General features: G+C 42.3%; 1 protein-coding gene across 7 annotated transcripts in view; it reads left to right on the top strand.

The window, feature by feature from the left end:
* Positions 1-289: 289 nt before the first annotated feature.
* The window catches only part of DGKH (diacylglycerol kinase eta), a 203198-nt gene continuing 177281 nt past the window's right edge, over positions 290-26206 (top strand). For 2 of the 7 annotated variants that reach the window (XM_082701354.1, XM_082701351.1), the window contains exons 1-2: positions 525-656; positions 7404-7607. In XM_082701354.1, coding sequence (XP_082557480.1) covers positions 597-656; positions 7404-7607 — 264 coding nt within the window. In that variant the 5' untranslated portion in view covers positions 525-596. Of the gene's footprint in view, positions 369-523; positions 657-6069; positions 6729-7403; positions 7608-26206 lie in introns of those variants that run through there. The other 5 variants (XM_082701356.1, XM_082701355.1, XM_082701359.1 and 2 more) reach the window with 4 other exon arrangements.

Here is a 26206-nt window from a genome sequence, read left to right as displayed (position 1 = left end):
CTCGGCCACCGCCGCTCGGGTGGCCAGCGCGCCGACCCGCCCAGCCCGGGCTTTCCCCGCTGCTCCCGGAGCGCCCGGCAGCCCGTCCCCGGGAACGCCTGCTCGCGTCCGCCGGGCCGTCCGGTGCCCGTGACCACCCGGCGGCCGCTTTCGGTTCCGCGCCTTATAAGGCCTGACAGGGGGGTCACGTGCGTCCCGGGCCGCCCGCTGGGAGGTGGGGGCGGCGGGGGGAGGGGCGGGAAGCGGGGAGGAAAAGGGGAGGGAGCCGGGGGCGGAGGAAGGAGCGAGGGGCGGATTCTGTGGCCGTGGGAGGCGGTGGCAGCGGCGGCGGGGAGCGGACCGCTCGGAGCTGGACCGAGGACGAGGAGGTGGAGGAGGAGGAGGAGGAAGGGACCGGCGCGGGGGCGGGAGAGCGCAGCGCGGCGGAAGCCGGAGACGGCGGGAGGGCCGGTGGCTGGCCCCCGGCAGGAGCCGGGGCGGCGGCGGCGGCGGCGGCCGAGAGGACCGCGGCGAGGGAAGCGCATCCAGCGGCCCCGGCTGCGGCGGCGGGGGCCCGGGGGCCCGCGCCCGGGGGGCCGGCGGGCGCGGGCGGCGCGATGGAGCCGCAGCACGTGCGCCCCGCGCCCGGCGCCCGCAGCCCGGCCTGGGAGGAACCGGTGGGTACAGCGCCCGCGCCCACCCCCTCCCACTTCTCCTCTGCTCCCCCCCGCCCGGGCCGGGTTCCGTTCAGGAAATGGCCCGGGATGAGGTCCCCAGCTGCTTCCCAGCCGGGGCAGCGCTTCCTCCGCCGCCCGGGCTCCTCCTCGCGCGCCGCCCGGAGCGCCTTTGTCCGGCCAGCCGAGGCGCTCCCGGAGGGGCCGCTGGTGAACCGCTGATGACGGCCCTCGGAGGACCGTTTCCTTTGCTTCATCGACTCCTCAACTTTTGACTTGATTTTAGAGCACGGAGGGTAGGAGGAGGGAGAGGAGAATCCCTGACTCTGGGGGCAGCGTGCGGGCTAGGAGGAGACAGCTCTAGCCTCCCGAGACCGCGCCCTGGCAGGCACCTGGGCGCACAGGTTCCCAAGGACCGCGGCGACCACAGGCTGCTGGCGGCTGGGACCTTGGAGCCACGCCTCCTGCTAGCGGCTACGGCCCCGGGGTTCAAGGGTTTTGCCCGGGATGAAGCGGGGAGCTAACCTCGATCTCATGCACATGCCACCCAGAGGCTGGGTCATTTCAGGGACCGAGAGGAGCGTGTGCGTGTGTTTTGCGTGTGTGAGGATAAGGAGGAAGAGATCGGGGGGCTTTGGATTTGTTCCCTCAAACTCCTCCAACTTCCTTCTCTCTTCCAACTCAGACAGTCAGAACCATCTCACATCCCTCCAGGGATTCTACCCCGGAATCCCCGTCTCACTCAGAGCTCTGTAATCCTGTGTGGGCTGCCTTTTCCTTGGCATCGAATTTTGGCTCTCCACGCCCTGCCTCGATGTTTGCTACTCCGTCCTGGTTGAAATTCTTGAACCTGTCTGGAAACCCTCGTCTGAAATTTCTGGCCTCACCCGTGTTCTGTTCAACGTGTTCGGATGTTCTTTTCCCAGGGACTCTGCGTGTCTGCTCAGACTGGCCCTCTGCCTGTTAAGAGTTTCTAGGTCAGGTGTCAGGCTTGGTTCTCCTTTTTCTTTTCTAGTAGGTACACTCTAGGCTCCTTTGCCCAAATGCATTTCTCTGCCTCTTGTTTCCCGACCTTTCAAAAGTGTCCTTGGACTCTGACCCATCTGTATCTGCAGCTGTCTTTGCTTTTGCAAATTTGAACATGTTGTTAGGTTGCCCATCTGCTCCTATTTCTTCTATTGTGGTTATCACTGGGGATTAAATTGTTCTTGAAACTAAAACTACAATTCTGTTTTGAAGTTTAAATCAAAGATCACTGAGAACTAAATTCATTGACCTGGTTTTGTTACTTTTTTTTTTTTTTTTAAGCTTTAAACGTTCCTATATGAAGTCCCTTTTGAACCCAGATGCTTTAAGCCAACACCAATCACAGTGGAAAATGCCCTGTTATATAGTATTTTGCAGAACTACTTCATGCCTAGAAAAATAGAGAAAAAGTTTAATGTTGCCTTACTTCAGGTGACAAAAATGAAAGTGCTCGTTTATTTGCCTTTAAAACCAGAGCCCTAACAGAAATGTGTGAATGAACTGTGATGCTTTCTCCAGACTGCAGAACTCTCCTTAAAAAATTTGGTTTTATTTTCTTTAAACACTGAAGGCCTTTTTATTCACTCCACAGAGATTTTATCCCTCACCTACTGTGTTCCAGGACTTTTGGATATAGCAGTTAACCCAAACACGAATCCTTGCATCTTCACAGAGCATACATTCTTAACAGAATGCCTTGTTTCATATATGTTAAGAGTTGAAATTCAGACAGTTAAAAAAAAAATCTTCAGAGATCTCATGTATGTGGCACAAAATGATAGTTTGACCAAGTGATTTTATTTGCACCTGTGGTCATATGGGTATGTCTAATTCTAAGAATTCTCATTTAAGTTCCTTAAAAAAATGTAACCCAAGTTACTGAAAAGTGGCATAGACAAGAAACAGGGTGATAAATTGGGGGGGGATACTTAAATGTTAATTTAAGTATTTGAATCGGAGGGAGGAAGTATCAGCTTTGTCTAAACATGTTTTGAAAGGACACAAAATCCATCAAAATCAGGAATTCTGAACTTATCTTGGGTCAATGAGCCCTTTAAGAATCTAACCAGAGTTGGGGCACCTGGGTGGCTCAGTGGGTTAAAGAATCTAACCAAAGCTATGGCGTCTCTCCACACAACGTATCTATGCAACACGCATATAAGAATAATAATAAAATTTCAGGCTGGTCAGAATTCCTGAAGCCCAGTTGGTGGACCCTCAAAGACCATGGGCTAAGAACATCTGCTTTGACTAGGAGTCCATTTGGCAGTTACTGAAAATCTACTGTCTGATTTCAAATATCAACAATTTTAATACTTTACCATAAAAGTATACTCCTTTATATTTATAATAAGAATATTTAATATTGAATAGGAAATATTCACAACACATAGACCCTGAATTATTCCTTATTGTGTATAAAGACATACCTATAAGGATTTATTCTCTTTGTTCTTTTTTGATGAAACCTAAAACATGATGATACGATTCTACCTAGAACTGTTCAGACAGATGAGTAAACATAATCTCAGGAACAGATGCTGAATAGTAGTAAAGAGAACAGAACTTCTGGCTTGCAATGTACACATGTCTGGAGCTGAGGGTCAGCTACGGGGCTTCATGACATTCTTTGTATTTGGAGATAAAATGAAATTATTGAGTTAAGTGAGGGCATTTAAATAAACAGTTAGCCTTATCATTACTCCAGCTAGGGCATCAGGCCTAAAAGAAGATAAATGTTAGCATTCGGGCTTCTGTGTATTTTCCTTAATACTAGCTTTGGGATGTAATCAAATCCGTGGGCAGAGAGGCATTACCTAAATTCCTAATCAATACAAAAATATTTTGGTGGTGGGAGGGAAGACATTTAGGGAAATAACCCTTACTCATAGATGATGTCCTAGGGTAGGGGTGGGGAGATGGGTAGCTTGAATTCCAGCCAAAACTCAGAAACTGTGGGAGTATTTACAAAGCAGACCTCAGACAGTGACACTAGGACATTAGGGTACATTTTACTTACTAAAACTTGTTTTTTATTTCCATATGGTTTTTATCTACTTGGCTTTGATGGAATGACTCAAAACTAATAGAAAATTAGCAAGGGAGGATTTTCAAAGGAAAAGGGGCCAAAATATAAATGATAGGTTACAAGCATATTTGTGCATTAGGCCTAGATGACAAAAGGTTTTTTGCCTCAGGTACAGGGATGCCCCTAGGTACATGTAGCTGCTATCATGATGAATCTAAAATCTCTTATTCAAGTAACAACCCAGAAAATTTTGATGGAGTAAAGTTTTGAATGTTGAATTTCAAATATATAACAGATAGTATATTGTGGAAGTAGTTATAAAGTTTGAATGAAAGCAGACCTGTACTTATTCAGCTTGCAGTGTTCTTTGCATGGTTCCCATTGACTAGGAGTATGAGTCCTAGAATGTTACTGTTTGAAAGTCCAACTTGGGTTTTTCAGTACACAAGTGTAGAGTTCTACATATTTGTGATATAGTGTTTAACATAAAAGCATAGACCATAAGGGACTTAAAGGTTGCAAATGGATATTAAACTTTTGTGTTATAGGTAATGATCAATAAGAAGACTATAATTTAAAATATCCATGTGAATATGTGAATGCTAATATTCACAAAGTTGGTATCAGAATGAGAATTGGCTGTGATTTATACATCTTCAGAGTAATAATTTTTCCTTCTTTAAATGGGGCAGAAAGCCCTATAAAGTAGAAACCTAATTTAGTGGTAGCTCCTATTTCCATTTCATCCCAAATGCAGTGTTTCCATGGCTTATGTCCAAGTTTTTAATAGCGTGTTTGTGATATGTTATGTACCAAACAAAGATTTCAGAGTAAATGTAATAAATACGTAAGACTCCTCTAAGAAATTATTTGAATAAAGTCTAAAAACACCAAGTAAGGTAAAAGTCAAGGGAATCTTGTAAATTGAAGAAATAATGTAATATGCCACATATTTGAAATTTGTTTCAGTTGCCATTCTGAGCTACATTAAAATGGTTGAAAATATGGCGCTCTTGACATTGCTATTATATTTTTAGCAGAAATGAAGTGCATTGAAGGTATACAATATACAGATTGGATATTCATTCTGGAAACTTCTAATTTACAGATAAGAACTGAAAAGAATCTAATGGATCAGGTACTTTACATTAGGTATTACTTGAAACAGTCTCCTCAGAAGAGGTAATTAAAGAAAAGAGGGATTTCATGAACTGCCTTTTGAGGGAAATGAAGTGACATTCCTTCATTTGCCTACACACTGTTTTCACTCTGAGCATTCTATGTGCTAGGGAAACTGTAGAGCAGGGATAATTTATTTAGCATGAGTAGGCTAAGACTGGCTGTGCTTTCAAAGTCACAACCAAGTTTTAGAACTCGTTATAGGAGTCTTTGAAGAGCAGGTACAACTGAGGTTAAGTTTTTAATGGAGTATAAATACCTTCACTTTGAGGTATTAATTGCCCAGCTCTTGCACATGAAACACTTCTAAGGTATCTTTTAGCAGTCAGTGTCTGAATCAGAATGAGAAATGTATTCAGCCCTCTTCTTCAGATCTCAGGATGGGCATGGGTGTTCAACAATGTGTTCACTCTATCTGGACTCAGGAACATGTTACTATATAAAATTTGAAAGCCTAAAGTGTGAATACAAACATAATAATTGACAAACTAACTTTTGTTGCATGGTGTGCTGAAGTGAATAGAATATTAGCATAGTGATCACCTGATTTTGACTTTGGTCCTAACTCATGATTAGGGCCTCACCATCATTAAAGGAGAGGTCTGAACTGGGTTTATTCTTTCAAAAGGCCCTTTGCTAAGTGTTCTTATCTACACTGACAAACCATTGGACTCATCAGTGACCAGACAGTTAGGTTGGGCTGAAGGCCGTTACTTTGGTTATTTTTCTCTTAAAGAATTTCCGTCACAACAATATGTTCTATGTAGATCTAGAATCACATATTTACAAAACCACAAGGGCTCTTAAAAGTTTAATTTGCCTAGCTCCTTACCTTCCTAAAGAGGACAACAGAAGCTGGAGAAGTAGCTTCCATCAGTTAGTATTTCAAGGCAGCAATCTCCTGTCTTTGAAGATTCAAACAGGCACATTTTACATTTTAATCAGCAATGCGGATATATAGTATCGGGATTGAATATTGTTTCATCTAACCTCTTCGAACTGTTAATTTTGACATAGCAATCAAATTAGTGTTGAGAGTAAGATTACAACTGAAAAGAAACAAAACTCCAATAGAATGGTAGTTTGGAGGACCCTTAAAGGTCATGTCAGCTGAAAAAGTAGAAGGTCATATCAACTGAAAAACTAGGAACGGGGACTGAAGGACACGAACACGCAGAAGAGATTAAGTGCTTTACTGAAGTGTGAAGAGTCTCCACTGTCTGGCGGGGACTTTTTGCCCTACTTAAAAACACAGCTAAGTTTAGAGTTCTCCGTGGATGACAAGAGGAATCTGTCATCTTAGTATCTTCTCCCCCAAGCCCTCCCACACCTACATGGGTTCTTTGACGCTCAGCGAGCACACCCCGCCGCGAGGCTGCTGTTTCCAAGTGCCGGCTTAGCCCTCTCGCTTGGGACGAGTTGTGAGCGGTGGCCGCAGCCTGTTGATCGCATTTCCTCCCGCTCTGGTCCGGGTTAGGGAGTGGCTCTCCCAGGACCTCCAGTGTTTTCGTGCTCGGGCAAGGGTGTTCACATGGTCTCGGTGCATTGTTTTCTTCCAGGCAGTCTCGGCGGGCGCTTCAGTTTAGACATTTATTTTGCATTCTGTGGTCTCGGGCCGTGTGTACTCTCTTGTTTCTGCGCTCTCTCCACGCCCTTCCCAGTTTCCTGTTAGCCAAAGGGATCGCTCTTTCTGAACGAAAAGTTCTCGGAGCGGAGTGGAACCTCCCGGAAAATGCTCTTCTCTTCCGTGTGCGCCGGATGGAGGTGGGGGTGGGCCAGAAACTAACCGTCGCGGTCGGGATTGCGGAGAGGACCCAAACCCCGAGGCAGAGGCGGGAGAGGTACGGTTCAGCCGAGATGCGCTGAGGGGTCGTGAGACGGACGAGGGGCAGCGCCCAGCCATCTGGGGAGGCGGAACTGCTTTGATTCAGTGGGAACTGTGCGGCGAGGCCCAAGGTTCTGGAGAGATTCTAGGTCTGGGGGTGGCAGGGTGTACCCAAGGGAGCCGGGAGGAAGCTGTAGGTTCCCTTTCTACTCCAGGGGCCGTCCTTGCCCTGTGAGCCAAGGGAAGGAGCTTAGCCCCTGCCCGACTCGCGCGGCTGGGCTGCGGAGGTTTCCTGCCCACCCCCTATCCCCCCGGTCCATCCTAGGGACCCCAGGCTCCCGGGGGAAGTAGTAGGTCGCCCCGGTCCCTCTGTCACTCCCATCCTCTCTACCCGTATTCTGGGTCAGGAACCCCGTAACATCCCGAGGCTGGGCACACAGGGGTCCCAAGCGGGCGGGGGTCCGCGTCTCCTGTGCCCCACTGCCCTCGCTGCTCTGGAGCTGGGTAGAGGGGCTTGGAGGGCCGCGGCTGGGAGGGCGTCTGATCCCCCGCGCCCCTTCGCCTGCGGGGGCGGCTGGGGGAGCGGAAGATGGCGGCTGCGGCCCGGCGCGGGGCTCTGGGCCCGGCTCGGACCGAGCGCACCCACTGACCGCCGCTGCCGCCCCCGCCGGGCGGTGCTGTGTCCCCACAGGAGTCGGAAACGATGGCCGGGGCCAGCGGTCAGCACCACCCTCCGGGCGCCGCGGGAGGAGCGGCCGCCGGGGCCGGCGCTGCGGTCACCCCCGCCGCTGCGTCGGCGGGGCCCGGAGACGATTCCTCTGACAGCGAAGCGGAGCAAGAGGGACCCCAGAAACTGATCCGCAAAGTGTCCACCTCGGGGCAGATCCGGACCAAGGTGAGGCGAGCCCTCGGGCAGCGCGGAAGGCGGGAGGCTTCGGGGCGGGGAAGAGGAGCGAGGGCGCCTGGGGTGCTCGGAGCGCGCGCCGGAGATCCCGGGAACGTGGGGCGCAAGGTGAGGGCGGGGCCTGACCCGGGGGCGGGGCCGGCGGGAGCTGGACCGCCGCGCGGCCGGAAGGGATTCCCGGGCCGGCACGGGAGGCCGCCAGGGTGGGCTCCCGGGGGCTGGCGGCTGCGTTGGGGGAGCAGGGAACGAGCGGCTCGGCGGGAGCGTGGGAAAATGTTGAAGCGCTTTGGAGAGTTCCCACCCAGGGAACTTAAAAGGACTGTTTTATTTTTTTGTCCTCCCTGAGTGCGGTGGTTGGGTGGAGTATGTGCCTTGCATAGGGAGCCCGGTGCAGGCCGACCAGCCAGAGATGCAAAACGCGCCCCCCCTTTCCTTCCCGTGGGCAGCAGCTGTCTCCTCCCCAGGACCACTCTGAAAGGATGGGTGGGGAGGTGACAGCAGACAGCCGCCTTACCTCCCGCTGCCATTTGGAAGGCAGAAGTCCAGGCGCGACGCCTGTGTAAATGATGCTGGCGGTTGAACACCCTGCGTGACACATCAGCAAGCCAGGCTTTTGAGTAGTGGGTTCCTGCTCAGCGCGGGGTTCAGATCTTAACAGCCACGGTTATCTTAATGAAGATTAACCGCCTTGTGTAATATGTGCTGTTACTCGTGTATCTGTAGCAGATGCTTTTGAGAGCTCAAAGTTGAAGAGTTTTAAATAGATCTTGGGCATATACGTAGGAAATGCTTACCACACTGAAGGGTTATTTATATTTTAAAGTTTTCATCGTACTTTAAAACACATCGTACTTTTGAAGTCTGTTAATCACTGGGGTACTTTAAGGAGGTTATTTGAAGAGAACCAATGAAATTACAGGGCTTGTGTGCTCTCATTAAAAGTAAATCTGTAAAAGTTAATTTTATACTTAGTTTTATGAGAATTCGTTTTTTAAGATCAATGGACTCCTATGAGAGTAGAACTTTTATTACATGTTTGTGAAATCATGTTTTTTTTTTTTAGCTTGTATCCTTATTTTCTAGAATAAATAGAGATAAGCACATGCAAGTGGTAACAAGATGCCCTTAGCAAAGAGTCAAAGATTGCTTCTGTCATTTTTTTTTAACTGCCCACTGTAACTAATTTTAATAGTGACATTTCTTCATTTAATAAAAACTGTGATAACTTAAGGATTTGGATTTAATATGTTTTTAGAAGATTAAGGCTAAACAAGATAGTGACTTTCTTTTTTTTTTTTTTTAAAGATTTTATTTATTTATTTGACAGAGAGATCACAAGTAGGCAGAGAGGCAGGCAGAGAGAGAGAGAGAGAGAGAGGAGGAAGCAGGCTCCCCGCTGAGCAGAGAGCCTGACGTGGGACTTGATTTCAGGACCCTGAGATCATGACCTGAGCTGAAGGCAGTGGCTCAACCCACTGAGCCACCCAGTCACCCCAAGATAGTGATTTTCTAACAGTGCCTTTAACATCTGAAATCTCAATTTTAAAAAAGTTCATGAAACTGTGTTACTAGTGAACAAAATGGCAGGTTTAAAAAGTGGCATATTTTTTAGATTCTTAGGCAATGGTTAAAATTCCATGCAAAACGTATCAAAATTTACCAGTACATTTATAATGCTTGAAAGAAAATTTGGAGATGGCTCTAATTTGAATTAAGTTAAAGAACAAATTAGAGGGGGTACAATTAAAATTTGTAGGTCTCATGAATTCATGGTAATAGCTAAGTTTATATATTTTAAATTTTATATTATCTATGGTTTGGGGTAAGGCATGTTTTTAAGACTAAGAATAAATTTTTAAAGTTCATTTATTATTGGTTTTCCATTTAGCTTTCTTTTTTTTTTTTCTTTTTTTTTTTTTTTTAAAGATTTTATTTATTTATTTGACAGAGAGAGATCACAAGGAGGCAGAGAGGCAGGCAGAGAGAGAGGAAGGGAAGCAGGCCCCCCGCTGAGCAGAGAGCCCAATGTGGGACTCGATCCCAGGACCCTGAGATCATGGCCTGAGCCGAAGGCAGCGGCTTAACCCACTGAGCCACCCAGGCGCCCCTCCATTTAGCTTTCTAATAAAAATATTTAGCACAGGTTTTTTCCCCCCATGATTAGAGATAGTGATCATTAAATGAAATATTTCTTAAATTTCACAAGATGTATTGAATTTCAGAAGTCCTGCATTTTATACTAACTCATACAAGTGCATGTAACTTCATCAGCATTTTCATACATGAACAGCTGAGATCCAGGCCTAAAACTCCTGAGTCGGGTGAGCCTCAGCCTTTCTGTGTGCCCCTCCCACTTCCATCCAGACTGTATATATATGCTACAGATTTCATCAGTTACATCTCTTTATCACACATATTGATTCTCAGGGAATAGAGCTAGTGCAGTAAGAGGATTAATAAAGTGAGAACTGCTAAATATAATACTGGTTCCTAGCCTGTATTAAATTTCCTAAATTTAATACCGGTTCAATCATGGTCCAGGTAAGAGTTAAGGGAAAAGATCTTTTAGAAAAAGACTGTGCTTGCTTGATCATCTCCACAGATGTCTAGAGGAGAATGAGACCAGGACTAGCCCAAGAGCTAGTGGGTTTTGAGACAGAAAGCAGTTCTGGGACGCTTAGGTGGCTCAGTTGGTTAAGCCTCTGGCTCTTGATTTGTACTCAATGTGGAAGTGATCTCAGGGTCATGAGATGGGATGTGATCTCAGGGTCATGAGATCCAGCCCTGTGTAGGGCTCAGCACTCCGTATGGAGTCTGCTGGAGATTCTCTCTCTCCTTCTTCCTTTGCTCCTACCCTGCTCATGCACATGTGCTATCTAAATAAATAAATAAATCTTAAAAAAAGAAATAAAAATATTTATTAACTGAATAATGTATATATTATACAGTTATATATAATGCTTCATATATATAGTTATTATTAAAACATGTTATTTATTTTGGTTTCCTTTAAGAGCCTTATGATCATGAAGTTGTCTGGTTAGTTTAAGGTTTGGGATTAAAAAGGCCACCAAAGTAATTACCTTATTTAAAGTGTTCTTTGTTGTAAATGCTGGTTTGTGTTTTAAATAATTTGAATAATCTTAAATTAATTGTGGCATGTGGAGAGTATCCAGGTACTTCTTAACTGAAATAAGTATCGTGCGCCCGTAATAAGATATTGAACAGTGTGAGAGGCTATTCAGTGATGGGAGGGTATTCTGTGAAAAGTCAAATCTCCCTCTCACTCCAGACCTTCTAGTCTCCATCGCAGAGGCAATTGTTGGCATTTTTCTTGGTATACTTCCAGAAAATGTCTATGAATGTACATATGTTTCTTTAAAAAGTACAAGTGGGAACATTCTGTGCACAATGCTGTGTCTTGTTTGGAGTTTGAATATCATCATTTCCCTAATGGTGTGTACACATCTACCTCATTCTTTTTAATGGTGGGGAAGTATTCCATTATGGTAGGTTGAACTACATGAATTTGTGAGGTCAGTAGGTCAGAAATGGTCAAGAGTAGGTCAAAAATGGCCAAGGGCCTGGGAGGTCTGGGAACTGGGAAGACGTTGTTGAAAAGGTGCAAACGTTCAGTTCTAGAATGAATAAGTTCTGGGAATCTAATGGGCAGCATAGTGACTATAGCTAACAATACTGTATTGTATCCTTGAAATTTGCTGAGAATAGATCTTAAGCATTCCTACTTTTTAAAGAAGATTTTGTTTATTTATTTATTAGAAAGAGAGAGAGAGAGGAAAGAGAGAGAGAGCGGGGTGGGGGTGGGCAGAGGGAGAAGGAGAGAGAATCTTGAGCAGACTCGCCACTGGGCACAGAGCCCGACTTGGGGCTTGATCTCATGACCCTAAGATCACGACCTGAGTCAAAATCAAGAGTCAGATGCTTAACTGACTGAGCCTCCCAGGCACCCCTAGATTTAAAGCATCCTTAAACACGAGCACAGACACACACACATTAATTGAGGTGCTTGCTGGTTATGTTAATTAACCTAATTGTGGTAATTATTTCACAATATGTATGTCTATCAAATTATTACATTGTATACTTAAATATAATTTTGTTTGTCAATTATATCTCCACAAAGCTGGGAAGAAGTGGTTGAATGTGGGAAATTTCATATGGTTCGGCCTAACCTGATAGATTATCATTTAATTACTTCATTCTTTATGGACCTTCTCTGTGGAAGTTCTCTATGGTTATTTTAGGACAACACTAATCTCAGTTTTGTTTATTTGTTTTGCAGTGGAGATGATGACTTTATTTATTTATTTTTATTTTTTTGACGGGAAGTTGGATTTATTGGTGGGCATGAATTTGACGGGAGGGGGTAGTGCCAAGGTTCTCGTGAGTGCAGAGCCTTCCATTTGTCCAAGGGATCATAGTTAGGGATGTATTTGACCCCACAGCCATCTGGGATAAGCCGCTTTTCAGCCATGTCTTCAAATTAATCCACATTGAACTTAGTAAAGCCCCACTTCTTAGAGATGTGGCTCTTCTGGTGGCCAGGGAACTTGAACTTGGCCCTGTGTAAGGCCTCAATGACATGCTCCTTGTTCTGCATCTTGGTACGGATGGACATGATGACTTGGCCAATGTGGACCCTGGCTATTGTGCCCTGGGGCTTTCCAAAGGTACCCTGCATACCTACCTGCAACCTAAATTGGAAATAGCCATGAGGTCAGACCTCGCATCCACCCAAAGGGCTGTCTCTAAGGTCCCTTAGGGCAATCCATATAATCAACAGGCTGCATATACTACCGAGCAGGCTAATTATGATGACTTTTAAAGTAAAAAATAAGACTGGCATGCTTTTTTTTTTTTTTTTAAGATTTTATTTATTTATTTATTTATTTGACAGAGATACACAGAGCGAGAGAGGGAATACAAGCAGGGGGAGTGGGAGAGGAAGAAGCAGGCTTCCTGCCGAACAGGGAGCCCGATATGGGGCTGGATCCCAGGATGCTGGGATCATGACCTGAGCTGAAGGCAGAGGCTTAACCCACTGAGCCACCCAGGAGCCCCAAGACTGGCATGCTTTTAAAATTAATCTGATTTAATAATGAAATTCTCCCATACATTTTAGTATCCTCCTCACATCCCCACTTTGTATACTCTTTGTTCTCCTTTTCATTTTTTTCTTGTTTCTTTGCCCTTGCTGTGTACTATTTTTTTCACTTTTTCCTTTCTCTGTATCAGCTAAGTAGAATTTCGGGTAGTCTCAGCTAGCTACTCGGGTGTTAAACAATAGATAATTTTATGGCTGACTCCGTTTCCCCAAAGGAAACAAAAATTCTTTACTTAAAAAAGTGGAAATGGTGCTGATGTGAGAAAGCCAATGGGAGCTATAATTCATTCCATCTCGTCCTCTCTCCTTATTGTTAGCTCTTATTCCTAATTCTTAGTTCTATCTTAAGGAGGAGGTTGATTTTACATTCAGATTTACCATTAGAGAACATTTTGCAGATATTTGTTAAGGACAAGACTTTCTGAAACAGCATTAATATAAACTCAGACCCCCTTGGTTTTGAACATGAATGTGAAAGAAGCTTGTTTTGTGTGCTTTTTTTTGCCCGATGGATACTGTTGGCCCATGAATACAGGGACTGGCTGGAGGAATCTCGGTCAGATTTGCAGACTGAGATTGTTCAACCATCGTAAGCCACGTGGTATCAACAAAGGAGCCATCTCTGACTTTTTCTGACAATGACTCATCTCCGCCAAGGTCTTAAAGCTTCATGTGTCAAAAATATCTCCTAATTAGGTTTACTGTGCTCTCATTGATCTGGCATTTCTATGTATTTTTACAGTTAATTTGGAATACTGATGGGTCTTTCTTTTTATGGGTCTTTAAATTTAGGTAACACATACCTAACCCCCTAAATGATATTCAGAACTTTGCAACATTATATCTGGGTTAAGACATCTCTTTAAGCACAGTAACAAAATAGTCATCACAATCTTCAGTTTGTACCTCGGTTTTACTTTAACATGAAAGTTGTATAAATAAATTCTTGTGCCTTTACGGTAAGGCACTATATGGAAATATTGATTTGTATTTTTCCCTGCTTAATGAGATGCACTTGGTGCAACTAAAACATTATCTTTCACCGTAGCTGTAGTTAGAGTAGTCTAGGGAAGAAATGCTCAGCATTTTTCAAATTTTAGGTGGGAACCCATTAGTGGGCCATGATAGTTTACACCAACATTCGAAACAGACAGAATAGATTAGAAACTATTACTCAAAACTTTTAACCATAATTCTGAATGGAATTTTTGGATGGGGTAGTGATCCAAATATGAGGAGAAGCAGAAACATGGCCAGAAGATTGTTAAGAAATGAGAATAAAATAATATTGATAGGTTTTTTGTTCAGAAGCTCAATATGATATGAGAGGCGAGTAGGAATTTTAGTATTTTGCCAGGTGTGAGCAGGAAGGTATTTTGAATAATAAGAATAATTAACATTCATCTAGGGCAGAACTTGGTGAACTTTTTCTGTAGAGGTTCAGAGAGTAAAGTCTTAAGCTTTGTGGGACATAAAGTCTATGTCAAAATTACTCAGCTCTACCGTTGTCATGTGAAAGCAGCCATAGATAATCCTTTTTTTCCCCCCCGAAGGTTTTATTTATTTATTTGACAGAGAGATCACAAGTAGGCAGGGAGGCAGGCAGAGAGAGAGGGGGAAGCAGGTTCCCTGCTTTGAAGAGAGCCCGATGGAGGGCTTGATCCCAGGACTCTGGGATCATGACCCAAGCTGAAGGCAGAGGCTTAACCCACTGAGCCACCCTGGCGCCCCATCCATTGACAATCCTTAAGTGAATAAGTGGTGTGGTAACACTTTAAGGACATGAAATTTGAATTTCATATAGTTTTCAGGTATTAAGAAATACTCTTTATCTTCTTTTTTTTTTTTTTAAGCCATTTGAACTTGTGAAAACCTTTGTAACTGATGGGCTATACAAAATCAGGTAGCCAGAACATGGCCCATACATTTGGCTGGTGGGCCATAGTTTTCTTTTCTTTTCTTTTTTTTTAAGATTTTTATTTATTTGACAGACAGACCACAAGTAGGCAGAGAGGCAGGCAGAAAGAGAGAGGAGGAGGAGGCAGGCTCCCTGCTGAGCAGAGAGCCCGATGTGAGGCTCCATCCCAGGACCCTGGGATCATGACCTGAGCTGAAGGCAGAGGCTTTAACCACTGAGCCACCCAGGCGCCCCGGGCCATAGTTTTCTGACCCCTGTTCTAGATGGTGGAAAACGGTACAGTTTGGTTTGCAACGCACTGCAAAGTTAAGGTGCTGCTCAATGCTCTCGGCATTTAAGGGACCAAATAAAGCTAGATTTCAATCCATTTAAAAATCTCATCTTTGTAGAACATTTTATTTTTAGCTTGGTTTGCGTCTTTGCTTCCATTTTAATGTGAACTAAATATAGACTGGAAACTCTGAGTCCTGGTACAGTTAATACATGGTATAACAGCTTTCTTTCCATTTTGATTACAAGTTAAACATGATATTCCATTATTAAAGATAAGAGACACAATAAATAATTTACTAAACCTTTACATCTAACTGAAGATGCCTAATTTGAAAGTATCTAAATTTAGAAAGCTCTTGTTTAGTTTAAGGTTGCATGTTTGCTGTTGTGGTAGGAGTGACAAAAGGTTATATGACACGACCATTGTCAACCACCCAGGGCTCCTTTCTGTTTCCAGGGGACAGGGTTTCACTCCTATTGGATGTGTTAGGCTTTCCTTACTCAGGAAATGTGTTTATAAGCAAAGGTTTTAATTAAAGAGACTTTGTTTTATATCTAAGAACAGACCTTCAAAAAAGGCCGTAACATGTTAGTACATTATTTTCCCTTGGCAAATTTGTGTGGTTTTGCTGGGTATCGCGTATATTTCTCCATGAATATTTAGTCACTTGGAACACTTATATTTTTGATTTGGTTAAGTGGCTTAAAATGACCAGTAACCGTTATTGATAACAGTCTTAATTTAGGATTCAGTGCTCGTTGTTTCTGCTTCAGGTAGTCTTTTTTTTTTTTTTTTCAAATGAACGTATATGGTAATAATCTCCCCTCCCCATGCTCTTTGTTTTGAGGATATTTGGAAGCTATTAGGCTCTTGTTTTATACCAAAAAAATATGATTAACTTTATCATGCATGGAGTTGGAATTTCTAACCTTCTCCCTGTGCCGTTTGAGTCCCATGACTTTTTCAGACCACCAACATGTGATTTACTATAATAAATCTTTATGTATAGGCTTGGGGCATTTATGTCAGAAATTTTAAAATACATTTCTGCTTAGCATTTTATTGTTTACAGAGCAGTTTCTGTAACTGAATGAACTGAATAAACAGGAGCTTATGTAACAGTTCTGCAAAATTACCTAAACTTTACAAATCATAAATCCAAGACTCAGTTTGGTATCTGCTGAGTAAATGGCAGGCTGGAACTCAAAAGCGAGACTTGTTACCATTATTCCCTGGCACAGTGGACCCAATGGTAGGTTCCAGATTCCTTTTTTCAGGAGTTCCATCAGCGTTTCGGTTTGAAGCCTTACCTCTACAGGGTACAGGCACGGATGGGGGCCGGCTGTCTCCACTTCCCTTCCCCACTCCACTCTTCCCCTGTCCCTGTCCTTCTCCTCTCTCTACCCCTTCCTCCTCCTTCCTGCCCTGCCCTTCATCAGTCTTTTTAGTCTGTAAGTATATCTCTCACCAATGTTATGGATTTTATAATGTCTTTTTGCATCCGAATCCCACATTTGTTGTGACACGTTTAAGAGAGTGTGTTTGCAAAGTAAATTTCTGAGTAAAACATTTCAGCTGAAATTTCTCCTGATTTTAATTCCTGTTAGCAAAATCGTGGAATCACTTTGAAAAACATCTTTAGAAGGACTAAGTTAGAAGAAATGCTTTTAGGTAGCTAACTCTTCAAGTAGGCTTTCAAAGAAAATTGTTAGTTTCACTTCCATAAGGTAAGATGCTATTTTTAAAAGGTCATGATATAGTGTTAAAAAGAATTATATAAGGTAATTTTTCATGTGGCCCATTAAAACATAGTTGAGGAAAAGGTATACATAGAATTTATTTTTAACTAGTTAAGAGATGAAAATGACATTTGGGGTGCTATTTTCTCCATCTACCTATTTTATTTAAGAGAAATTTTGCCAAGCTGTATACCTGAGCAGGCATACTGTTTTGATTTGGATTACTTATGTAAACTCATATAGTACTTTAAAGTTACAACAGAGGTGCGTGGATGACTCAGTCAGTTAAGTTACTGATTCAGGTCATAGTCTCAGGGTCATGAGTTTGAGCCCTGCTTTGGGCTCAGCACTGAGTGTGGAGCCTGCTTCAGATTCTCTCTCTCCCTCTCCCTAGGCCATGTTCATTCTTGCTCTCTCTCTAAAAAAAAAATTATAATATTAAAGTAATGTTATAATATAATGTTAGATATCATTAATATATAATAAATATAAATTTTATATATGCTTACATATATAAATACATATAATGTGTATTATAGATGCTATATGAACATAGTATATAATTATAATGTTCTATGAACATGTTATATGCATGTTACATATATGAACATATCTCTGTAATTTGTGAAGCAGAATGGCAAAGCAAGCAGCCCTGAATCCAGCGTAAGAACCAGGATATTTCCAGGCCCCTATATCGACCCGGGTGCTCCTTCTCTTTTTTATTCCTTTGTTGCCCCTCAGTTCATTCAAAAAGATATGTATGGTGTTTCCAAGCACCTTCATAGGTGCTGGGGATTGAGCAATAAACAAAATAAACAAAAACCTCTTTCTTCTTGGAGTTCACATTGTAATGCAGGCAGAAGTTATAAACTCATAAATATGTAAACTGTGTCACATATTAGGAGGTGGGAAGTGCTGTAGAGAAAAAACATGAGTGGGGGTGGGGTTGGAAGGGGAAAGGTCTTCCTGAGAAGGTGACATCTGAGCAAAGATCTTGAGGGAATGGATCACGGACTTCTGAGGGAAAAGCAATGTAGGCAAAAGGAACAGCAGATGCAAAGATCAAGAGACAGAAGCTGTGATAAGGAGAGGGATCAGTGCGACTGAAGTTGGGGGTGGTGGGAGTCAGGGGAAGCAGGGAGAAAGTTGGAAGTAGGTAAACAGTGTCAATAGTAAAGTGGTACTATAGAGAAGAGTTCTTAGCTTGGGGTTCATGCATTCCATAGCATGGATGGGCTTTGGAGGGCTCCCCGCATTTTATATCTGTATATATACCCCTCAGAAGACTGAAGCCATTGATTTGTAAAAGGGAATTGCAGGACGGACCATAAATGATGGATGAAAAAAAATACACATAACACTGTAACCAAGAGTTGTTGTGGCCATTTGAAGACATGCTACAGTGGGGGGTGGGTTCAGTGAAATGAATCATCTTGAGTGGGATAGGATAGCAAAGTTCCTTTCAGGAGTTAGTAGTATTGGGTTTGTATCTTGGCTCTTTCGGGTCCTACTAGGGGACCTTAGTCATGTTACTTAATGTGACAGAGAATGCTGTGCCCATCAGGTTCTATTTCTACTGTTCTTCCTGGTCCTCTGTTGGACTTCGTTTCCCCCTGCAGATAGGTGGGGTTACGTGACTGAGTTCAGGCCAGGGGAATATGGATGAGAGTGACGTTTGTTGTTTGGCTTCTGAAGCGTTTTATGGGACTCTGTGTTTTGTCTCTTCTCTCACCTGCCATCTAGATGTAGATTATCTAGTGAGAGGAGCTTGGATCCTTGAATGGAGCCTCTTTGCTTCTGTCCCTAAACCTCACTGGTCACATTGGATGGTGACACTAGAAGGAAATAGACCTTTACTGTGTTAAGCCTCTGAGATTTGGGCATTGTTTGCTGTATCAGTTAGCATACTGTGACCAATATAGTTCATTTCTGTGAAGGCCAGGGTTCTCATTTACGGAACGGATATAGTGATTTTTGCCTCATAGGGTAAGTAGGTAATGAAAGATAAAGAAATACACCATATGCTTCTATATCCTTGATTTTTATAATTATTTTTTAAAATTAAAAAAATTATTTTTGAAAGTTGATATAAAATCTGGATAACTCAATTATTCACAATACATGTATTTCCTAAATAACTTAATCAGTAGGGTATATAGACTGCTGTTCTTTGTTGGCTTTTTAAAAGACTTGATAAAACTATTATGTTCTATAGACCATTATTTTATCATTAAAAATAAAATGTCACGTCTGGGTGGCTCAGTGGGTTAAAGCCTCTGCCTTCGGCTCAGGTCATGATCTCAGGGTCCTGGGATCGAGTCCCGCATCGGGCTCTGCTCAGCAGGGAGCCTGCTTCCTCCTCTCTCTCTCTGCCTGCTTCTCTGCCTACTTGTGATCTCTGTCTATCAAATAAATAAATAAAATCTTAAAATAAAGTAAAATAAAATGTCTTTGCTACCATAAAGAGCCTTATGGATGTGTGAAAACTCACATTGCAGGAGCAATGAGGGTAAGCTTACCCTACGTGATGATTTTAGCTAGGGTTAGTCTTGTTTCTAGAGTAATGTATGTTATACATGTCTTATGAAAAAATCCTGTGGTAGGAATGAGTGACCACTTAGAATTGATAGTGGAAATAATTGGCCTGGTAGGCTTTTAGGTGCTTTTGTGGCCAAGTCTACTTTACCCTGGAATGTTCTTCCTGACACTCTCCCTGTCTCCTTAAGTCCTATTTACTCCTCAGTCCACACAATCTGGCTTTTGCCCCAATCATTTTATGACAACGTCTTTTGCAAAGGTCACTACCACCTAATTGCTAAAAAATCCGGTGGTCTCCTTTTAGTTTTCACTCAACTGTATTTTGTGCCAGTTTTGATGCTGTTGACCATTTTTCTCACATCTTTCCCTTTTGTTTTCAAGGTTTGAATTTGTCTTATCTTTCTTATTAGCTTTTTACTGCCTGTCCGTCTCTAGCCCTGACTCCTTTGGCTAATGCTAAATGTTTTTGTTTCCTAGGATTCTTACTCTAAGTCTGTTTGCCTCTGTCTTAGTTAATGTGATCGATTCAATTAGACTTGTCCTACCAGCTGTACCAGCCTTTGCCTAGCCTGTGTTCTTTCCTGAGACCTGGACCTGTATCTCCTTTGCCTACGAGTGCTGACTCTAGTTAGAGACCTCTAGCCATCTCAGTCTTGACATTCTCAAACCCAACAGGTATGTTCACGGTCACCGCACCTACGAGGCACATTTTGCTTCACTACTTTTATATCCTAAGGGATTTGCCTTGTAGTTAACTTTGACTGTTTATCTTGCTGATCATCTTCATTAACTCATTTGCTGTCCATAAAAATGTATTCAGAGTCTACTGCGGCTGGCAGGGCTCCATATGAGGCAACACAGCCCCCTTCCTCATGGAGCTCGGTCAGCAGTCACCAAGTGTAGTCAGTTCTGTTTTGTTATATGTTACCTCATTTAATCTTCATAACAAAGCTGTTAAGTAGGTAGGTATAACTATTATATTCGTTTTAGAAATGAGGAATCCAAGGATTAGAAAGTAACTTGGAGGTTGCACAGCTCTCCAGGGACTGGTCTGATGCCTGGTTTCAATCTATGATGATATACTGTCCCTTTGTCTACTGGGTGTGTTTGTTGTGAATTCATCCATTTCCTTTTTTTTCTATTGCTACTTACCCTAACTTCATTAGACCTGCAAAATTTATCACTTCAATGTTTGCAGTGGATTTCCTTTTTGGTCCACAGCCAGAGTTCTCTCTAAGAGAGGGACATATGATCATAACACATTTTGTATGAATCTTAGACATTGCCCATTGCTAGCGGAATAAAGTCTAAATTTCTTAGCATAGCTTAGTAGGTCTTTCTCAGTTTGATAGTAAAATAACGTAAAAAATCCTACTTATTAGATCTTACATTCTATCAAAGGAGTAGTTAATACCCATATAAACAAATGTATGAAGATGTTCCTAAGCATAATGAAGGAAAATAAGACAGAGTAAAGGGGGAGGGAGTGATGGGGTGTGGTATATGTGTGTGTGGATAGTATTTGGGATGACTAGGTCCAGGAAGGACTCTCTTGGGTGAAGTGATTTTGAACAGAGATCTGAATGAAGTGACATGAACTATGCAGATATCTGGTGTTGGAACGTACCAGGCAGAGTCAGGGCCCTGGTATTCCAGTTGTGTTTTCTGTCACTGTCAAACTTTTCTCTGTTCCCAAAGTAAGGCAGGTACTGTTGTATCTCCACGTGTTTTCATGTCATATTCCGTCAACCCGAAATGTTCCTTTTCCCTCCTATTTCTCTGCCTGATTTATTTATCTATTTATTTAATTTTTTAAAAAAGATTTTATTTATTTATTTGAGAGAGAGAGAGAGAGAGAAAGCAGGAGCATGGAGAGGGGCAGAGGGAGAAGCAGGCTCCCCGCTGAGCAGGGAGATTATGACCTGAGATTATGACCTGAGCCAAAGGTAGACGCTTAACCAACTGAACTACCCAAGTGCCCCTGCGTGATTTATTTCTATGTACTATTATTTCCCAACATTTCTGAAAACATTTGAAGTGATTTATGTTCAATATTGTGTATCAAGCTTAGGTAAAATATAGATAGGACTATGAGACCAAGAATGTTAGTAGGTTAGTCTATAAAGCAGAGTGTCTGTGTCCTTCCTATCTATCTACCTATCTATCTATCTATCTATCTATCTATCTACCATCTATCTATTGTTAAAGATGACTTATTAATTTGTCCCCAAGCTTCCTGGTAGCCAAAGCAACAAGATCATTTACAAAATTTTATTGTCAGAGAAAAAAATGTTTTTCTAGGTCCCAAAGGAAATGTGTCTGTCTGTTAGTCGTCCATGTTGGGGGGGTGGTCACTGAAGGATGAAGTTGATGCTTCCATCACCAATATGTGGGGCAGGATGGGATCTCATGCAAACCTGATCTGGAAGCAGAATCATTTATCTGGAGGGTGCAGTAGATTCGGAAGGAGGTGCTTTTGGGAAGCTCTTTTCTGATTATTTCAGTTTTCTTCATGGAATAAGAAGCTAGATCATCCCCTGAGAATAAGATGGGGGGAGAGGATCTTAGAGATCTGGGAGAGAGGAAAAGGTGTGTAATAGGAGAATTAAATAGGAGAATAGGATAATGGAGTAGGCATGCAGGGTAAATATCAGGAGGCATTTTAGGCACACCTGAGGCAGGTGACCATGAATTGAAGATAAACACTGTCACCCCGGCTGTGGGACCATGTTCAACTACATGGCTGTAGGCACAGAATAAATAGAGAACTGGGTTAAATCAGGGTTATGATTTGGTTAAATAAATATGGCAGAGCAAGAGGGGATAGGGAGATTGAGGGTTGACACAGGGGAAGGTTTACAATGACAAGCTCTGGGATTTATGTTGGGTAAAGAATGAGCACTCGAGGTGTCTTCAGAAGTGACTATGGGACCAAATAGCTAAGGAAGGGTAGAAGAGAAAATCATTGCAAAGAATTAAATTTTAGCCACTCAAATTAAAGAGGAAGAGAGAAAGAAAACAAAGTCTACTAAAAAACTGTAGAGTTCTGGGGCACCTTGGTGGCTCAGTGGGTTAAGCCGCTGCCTTCAGCTCAGGTCATGATCTCAGGGTCCTGGGATCGAGTCTTTGCTCAGCAGGGAGCCTGCTTCCCTGTCTCTCTCTCTGCCTGCCTCTCCGTCTACTTGTGATTTCTCTCTGTCAAATAAATAAATAAATAAAAATCTTAAAAAAAAACCTGTAGAGTTCTAATTATTTTATTTAAAATTTTTTAAGAGAGGGAGGTGGGAGGGGTAGAGGAAGAAGGAGAGAGAGAATCTTAAGCAGGCTCCATGCTCAGTGCAGCTGGACTAGGGGCTCAGTTTCACAACCCTGAGATCATGACCTGAGCCAAAATCAAAGTCAGACACTTAACAGACTGAGCCACCCAGTTTTAATTATTTTAAGTATGCTTTACAGATGCATTAATAATAGGTTTTGCTAGGGGAAATCTCCGGATCATGTATGTATAGCTGAGGTCTCTTCATTAGTAAAACACAAAGAATATTTTACTCAGAACATGAGAATAGTTCCTCAAAGAAATAAATGGATCTGGGTTGGAATTTAAAACAACAACAATATACAAATGAAAACTTAACGTGCATTAAGTAACACATGAGTCCTAATTCTAGTCCTTACTGGTTAAGTCAGGAACCTCTCCAAGTTTGAGTTTTCTCATATTTAAATTCTCATAAGGTTCTTGTGAGGATTGAAGAGATACAGTCCTTAGCTCAGTGCCTGGCACACAGTAAGTGGCAATAAATGTTAGCCACATAGTCAAGAATCTTGAGGGGCACCTGGGTGGCTCAGTCAGTTAAGTGTCTGCCTTGGGCTCAGGTTGTGATCCCAGGGTCCTGGGATTGAGCGGGGAGCCTGCTTCTCCTCTGCTCATGATCTCTCACTCTTTCTTTCTTGCTTTCAAATAAATATATAAATAAATTAAATCTTAAAAAAAGAAAAAAAGGATCTTGAGGTGAAGGGCACTCTTTCTGAAAGGTGCTTTTGTACTTAGAAGTATGCAAGGGAGCGAGTTGCCAGTGAAATCTTCAGTCATAGTGAAAATCCCTGTGCGTAGCCTGCCTTTGGCAGGCCCAGAGTCTAAGCTGTGTAATTGTAAACCTTTTTGAAGGTTGATAAGGGGATGGAGACGTTCTCATAGATCTAGCTAAGACTCTACAGTAGGAAGGGAAGAATGTTGAAAGAAATTCAACTTTCCCCTGGTAACACTGTTACCTCAACATCATCTATATATATCACGACAGTTCTAAATTATTACTGTTCAAGCATTCATGGTCCTTCCCCTCCTCCTCCTCCTCTTCTTCTTTTTTAAGATTTTATTTTTATATAATCTCTGCACACAACATGGGACTTGAACTCACAACCCCAAGATCAAGAGTTGCATGCTCTACCAACTGAACCAGCCAGAATCCCCTCCCCTTCTCTTCTTAAAGAGGAAGCATTCTAACACATTCCGTCAGCTCCTTCATTCTCCTTTGTTATGGAATATGATGGTGGATTTAATGAGGGGGCAGGAAAATGCTCATTCTGTGACATTATTCACTTCAGGATCCCAGTATGTGTGGTGTAATTGAGAAGCTGGAATGAACAGGGGAAGTCACATGCTCTGACTTTCCTGTCAAGGCAAACTGTGAACATGCATGAGACATTCCCTGGGAAATATTTAGATGAAGGGGAAGGACTTGCTCCCACATGAGCAAGTAAGAGAAACAGAAGTACAATTTGGATTATGGTCATCACTGTGACCCCATGTATACCTATAGGCTGATAAGGCCTAGGAACTTGAGGTGTAGTTTAATTAACCATCTATATAGTTCGAGCACATGATATATAAAACATTTAAGTTATAAAGCAGTTGGACACTCATGTTCATAGCAGCATTATTCACAAGAGCCAAAAAGTAGAAGCAACTCCAATGTCCATTGACCGTCGAATAAAAACAAAACAAAACATAGGATATACATGCGATTGGCTCAAAAAAGGAAAGAATTCTGACACCTGCTACAACATGGATAAACTTTGAGGACATTATGCTAAGTAAAATAAACCAGCTACAAAAGAACATGTGATCTCACTTAGATGAGGTCCTGAAAGTAGTCAATTTCAGAAATACAGAAAGCAGGACGGTGGTTGCCAGAGGCTTGAGGGGGATCAGGGAAGGGGGAGTTAGTGTTTAATGGGTACAGAGCTTCAGTTTTGCAAGCTGAAAACAATTCTGTGGTTGGATAGTGGCTGTGGTTGCACAGCCATGGGAATGTACTTAATGCTAGTGACCCGCATACTTAAACATGGTTAAGATGGTAAGTTTTATGTTAAGGGCATTCTACCATAGTTAAAAGTAATGATAAAGTAGGCTTCATAGGAATGGCCCACTGTAAACTCAAATAGTATTACAAGATTTTTTTAGTGCAATAAAAATGAAAAATAAGTTTAAGACATGCAGAATATCAGGAAAACAATGGAAACATCAAGAAAACTGAAACTTTGCTGAGATGCAGAATGAATCTGGATGAATGTTCCAAGTTTTATCAAGTTTACTTTTCAAATTTACACAATTACAAATACATTTGCTATTTGAATTTGGGCTAACTCACTAAAATGATCTAAAAGGTGTTAAAATAATATATGTCGAAAAGGAAGAGTAACAAGGGGTACCTAGCCAAGCAGACGTCATTAAAGTAACAAAGCTACAAAAATAATGAATGTGGCTTTGATATGGGAATAAATTGAAAGATAAATGGAACAGAATAAAATGTTCAGAAACTTACCTATAAGTATATAAGAATATAGTTTATAATAATGATAATATTTCAAGTGGGGGGAAAAATGTATTACTCAATAATTCCTCTTAAGGCAACTGGTTCACCATTTAGTCAAAAAAATTGGAAGCCCGATTCTTACCTCACATTATGGGCTACATACTTTCTAGATAGGATAAAGATCAAATTTACAATAAACAAATTGTAAAAGTACTAGAATAAATATAGGTAAGTAATTGCATAGTTTCAGGCTTGGAAAGAATTTTAAAATGTGACACTAAAGAAGAGAATATAAAGTGAGAGCTTGTGGAATTCTGACATATTGAAACTCACCATAAACTAAGTGACAAGGTGGGGCACCTGGGTGGCTTAGTGGGTTGGGCATCTGCCTTTGGCTTGGGTCTTGGTTCCCGGGTCCTGGGATTGGGCCCCGCATCGGGCTCCCTGCTCGTCAGAAAGCCTGCTTCCCCTCTCCCTCTCCCATTGCTTGTGTTCCCTCTCTCTCTGTGTCTCTCTCTGTCAAATTAATAAAATCTTAAAAAAAAAAAACCAACAAAGTGACAAGGCAAATAATTTCTCAAACCTCTTCAGTGTTTAGCCAGAAAGATTATTTCTCATTTTTTGTTTATGATACAAATGTCCAATAATAAGGAACTGGTTAAATTAATTATGCTGTATCTATATAAAAAATTCCATCAGGTATGTGGCACCTTTCGGGCAGTTGACGTTCAGTAGATACTAAGAGTGTAGATAGGTGAACAAATTAACTTTAGCATCATCTTGACATGGAAGGTACTCCCATATATGGGGCAGAAGAGGAGATTGTAGTATGTATAGACTCTGGGCCTCAGGAAGGGACATATCAGAGACATAGTGGTTTCTCACTATATTATAGAATTATGAGTATTTGTTCTTTTCTTATTTCTTTATTTTTATTTTAATTCCAGTTAGTTACCATACGGTGTTATATTAATTTCAGGTGTACAGTACAGTGAGTCAGCACTTCCATACAATACCCTGTGCTCATCTCAACAAGTACACTCCTTAATCCCCATCACTTATTTAATTCATCAGTTTGTTTTCTGTAATTAAGTCTGTTTCTTGATTTTTCTCTTTCTCTCTTATTTTTTCCCTTTGCTTGCTTGCTTTGTTTCTTAAATTCCACATATGAGTGAAATCATGT

The sequence above is a fragment of the Mustela nivalis genome (genome assembly GCF_964662115.1).
Source record: "Mustela nivalis genome assembly, chromosome: 15".
NCBI classification, from domain to species: Eukaryota; Metazoa; Chordata; class Mammalia; order Carnivora; family Mustelidae; genus Mustela; species Mustela nivalis.
This window is presented reverse-complemented; position numbering and strand designations above follow the sequence as displayed.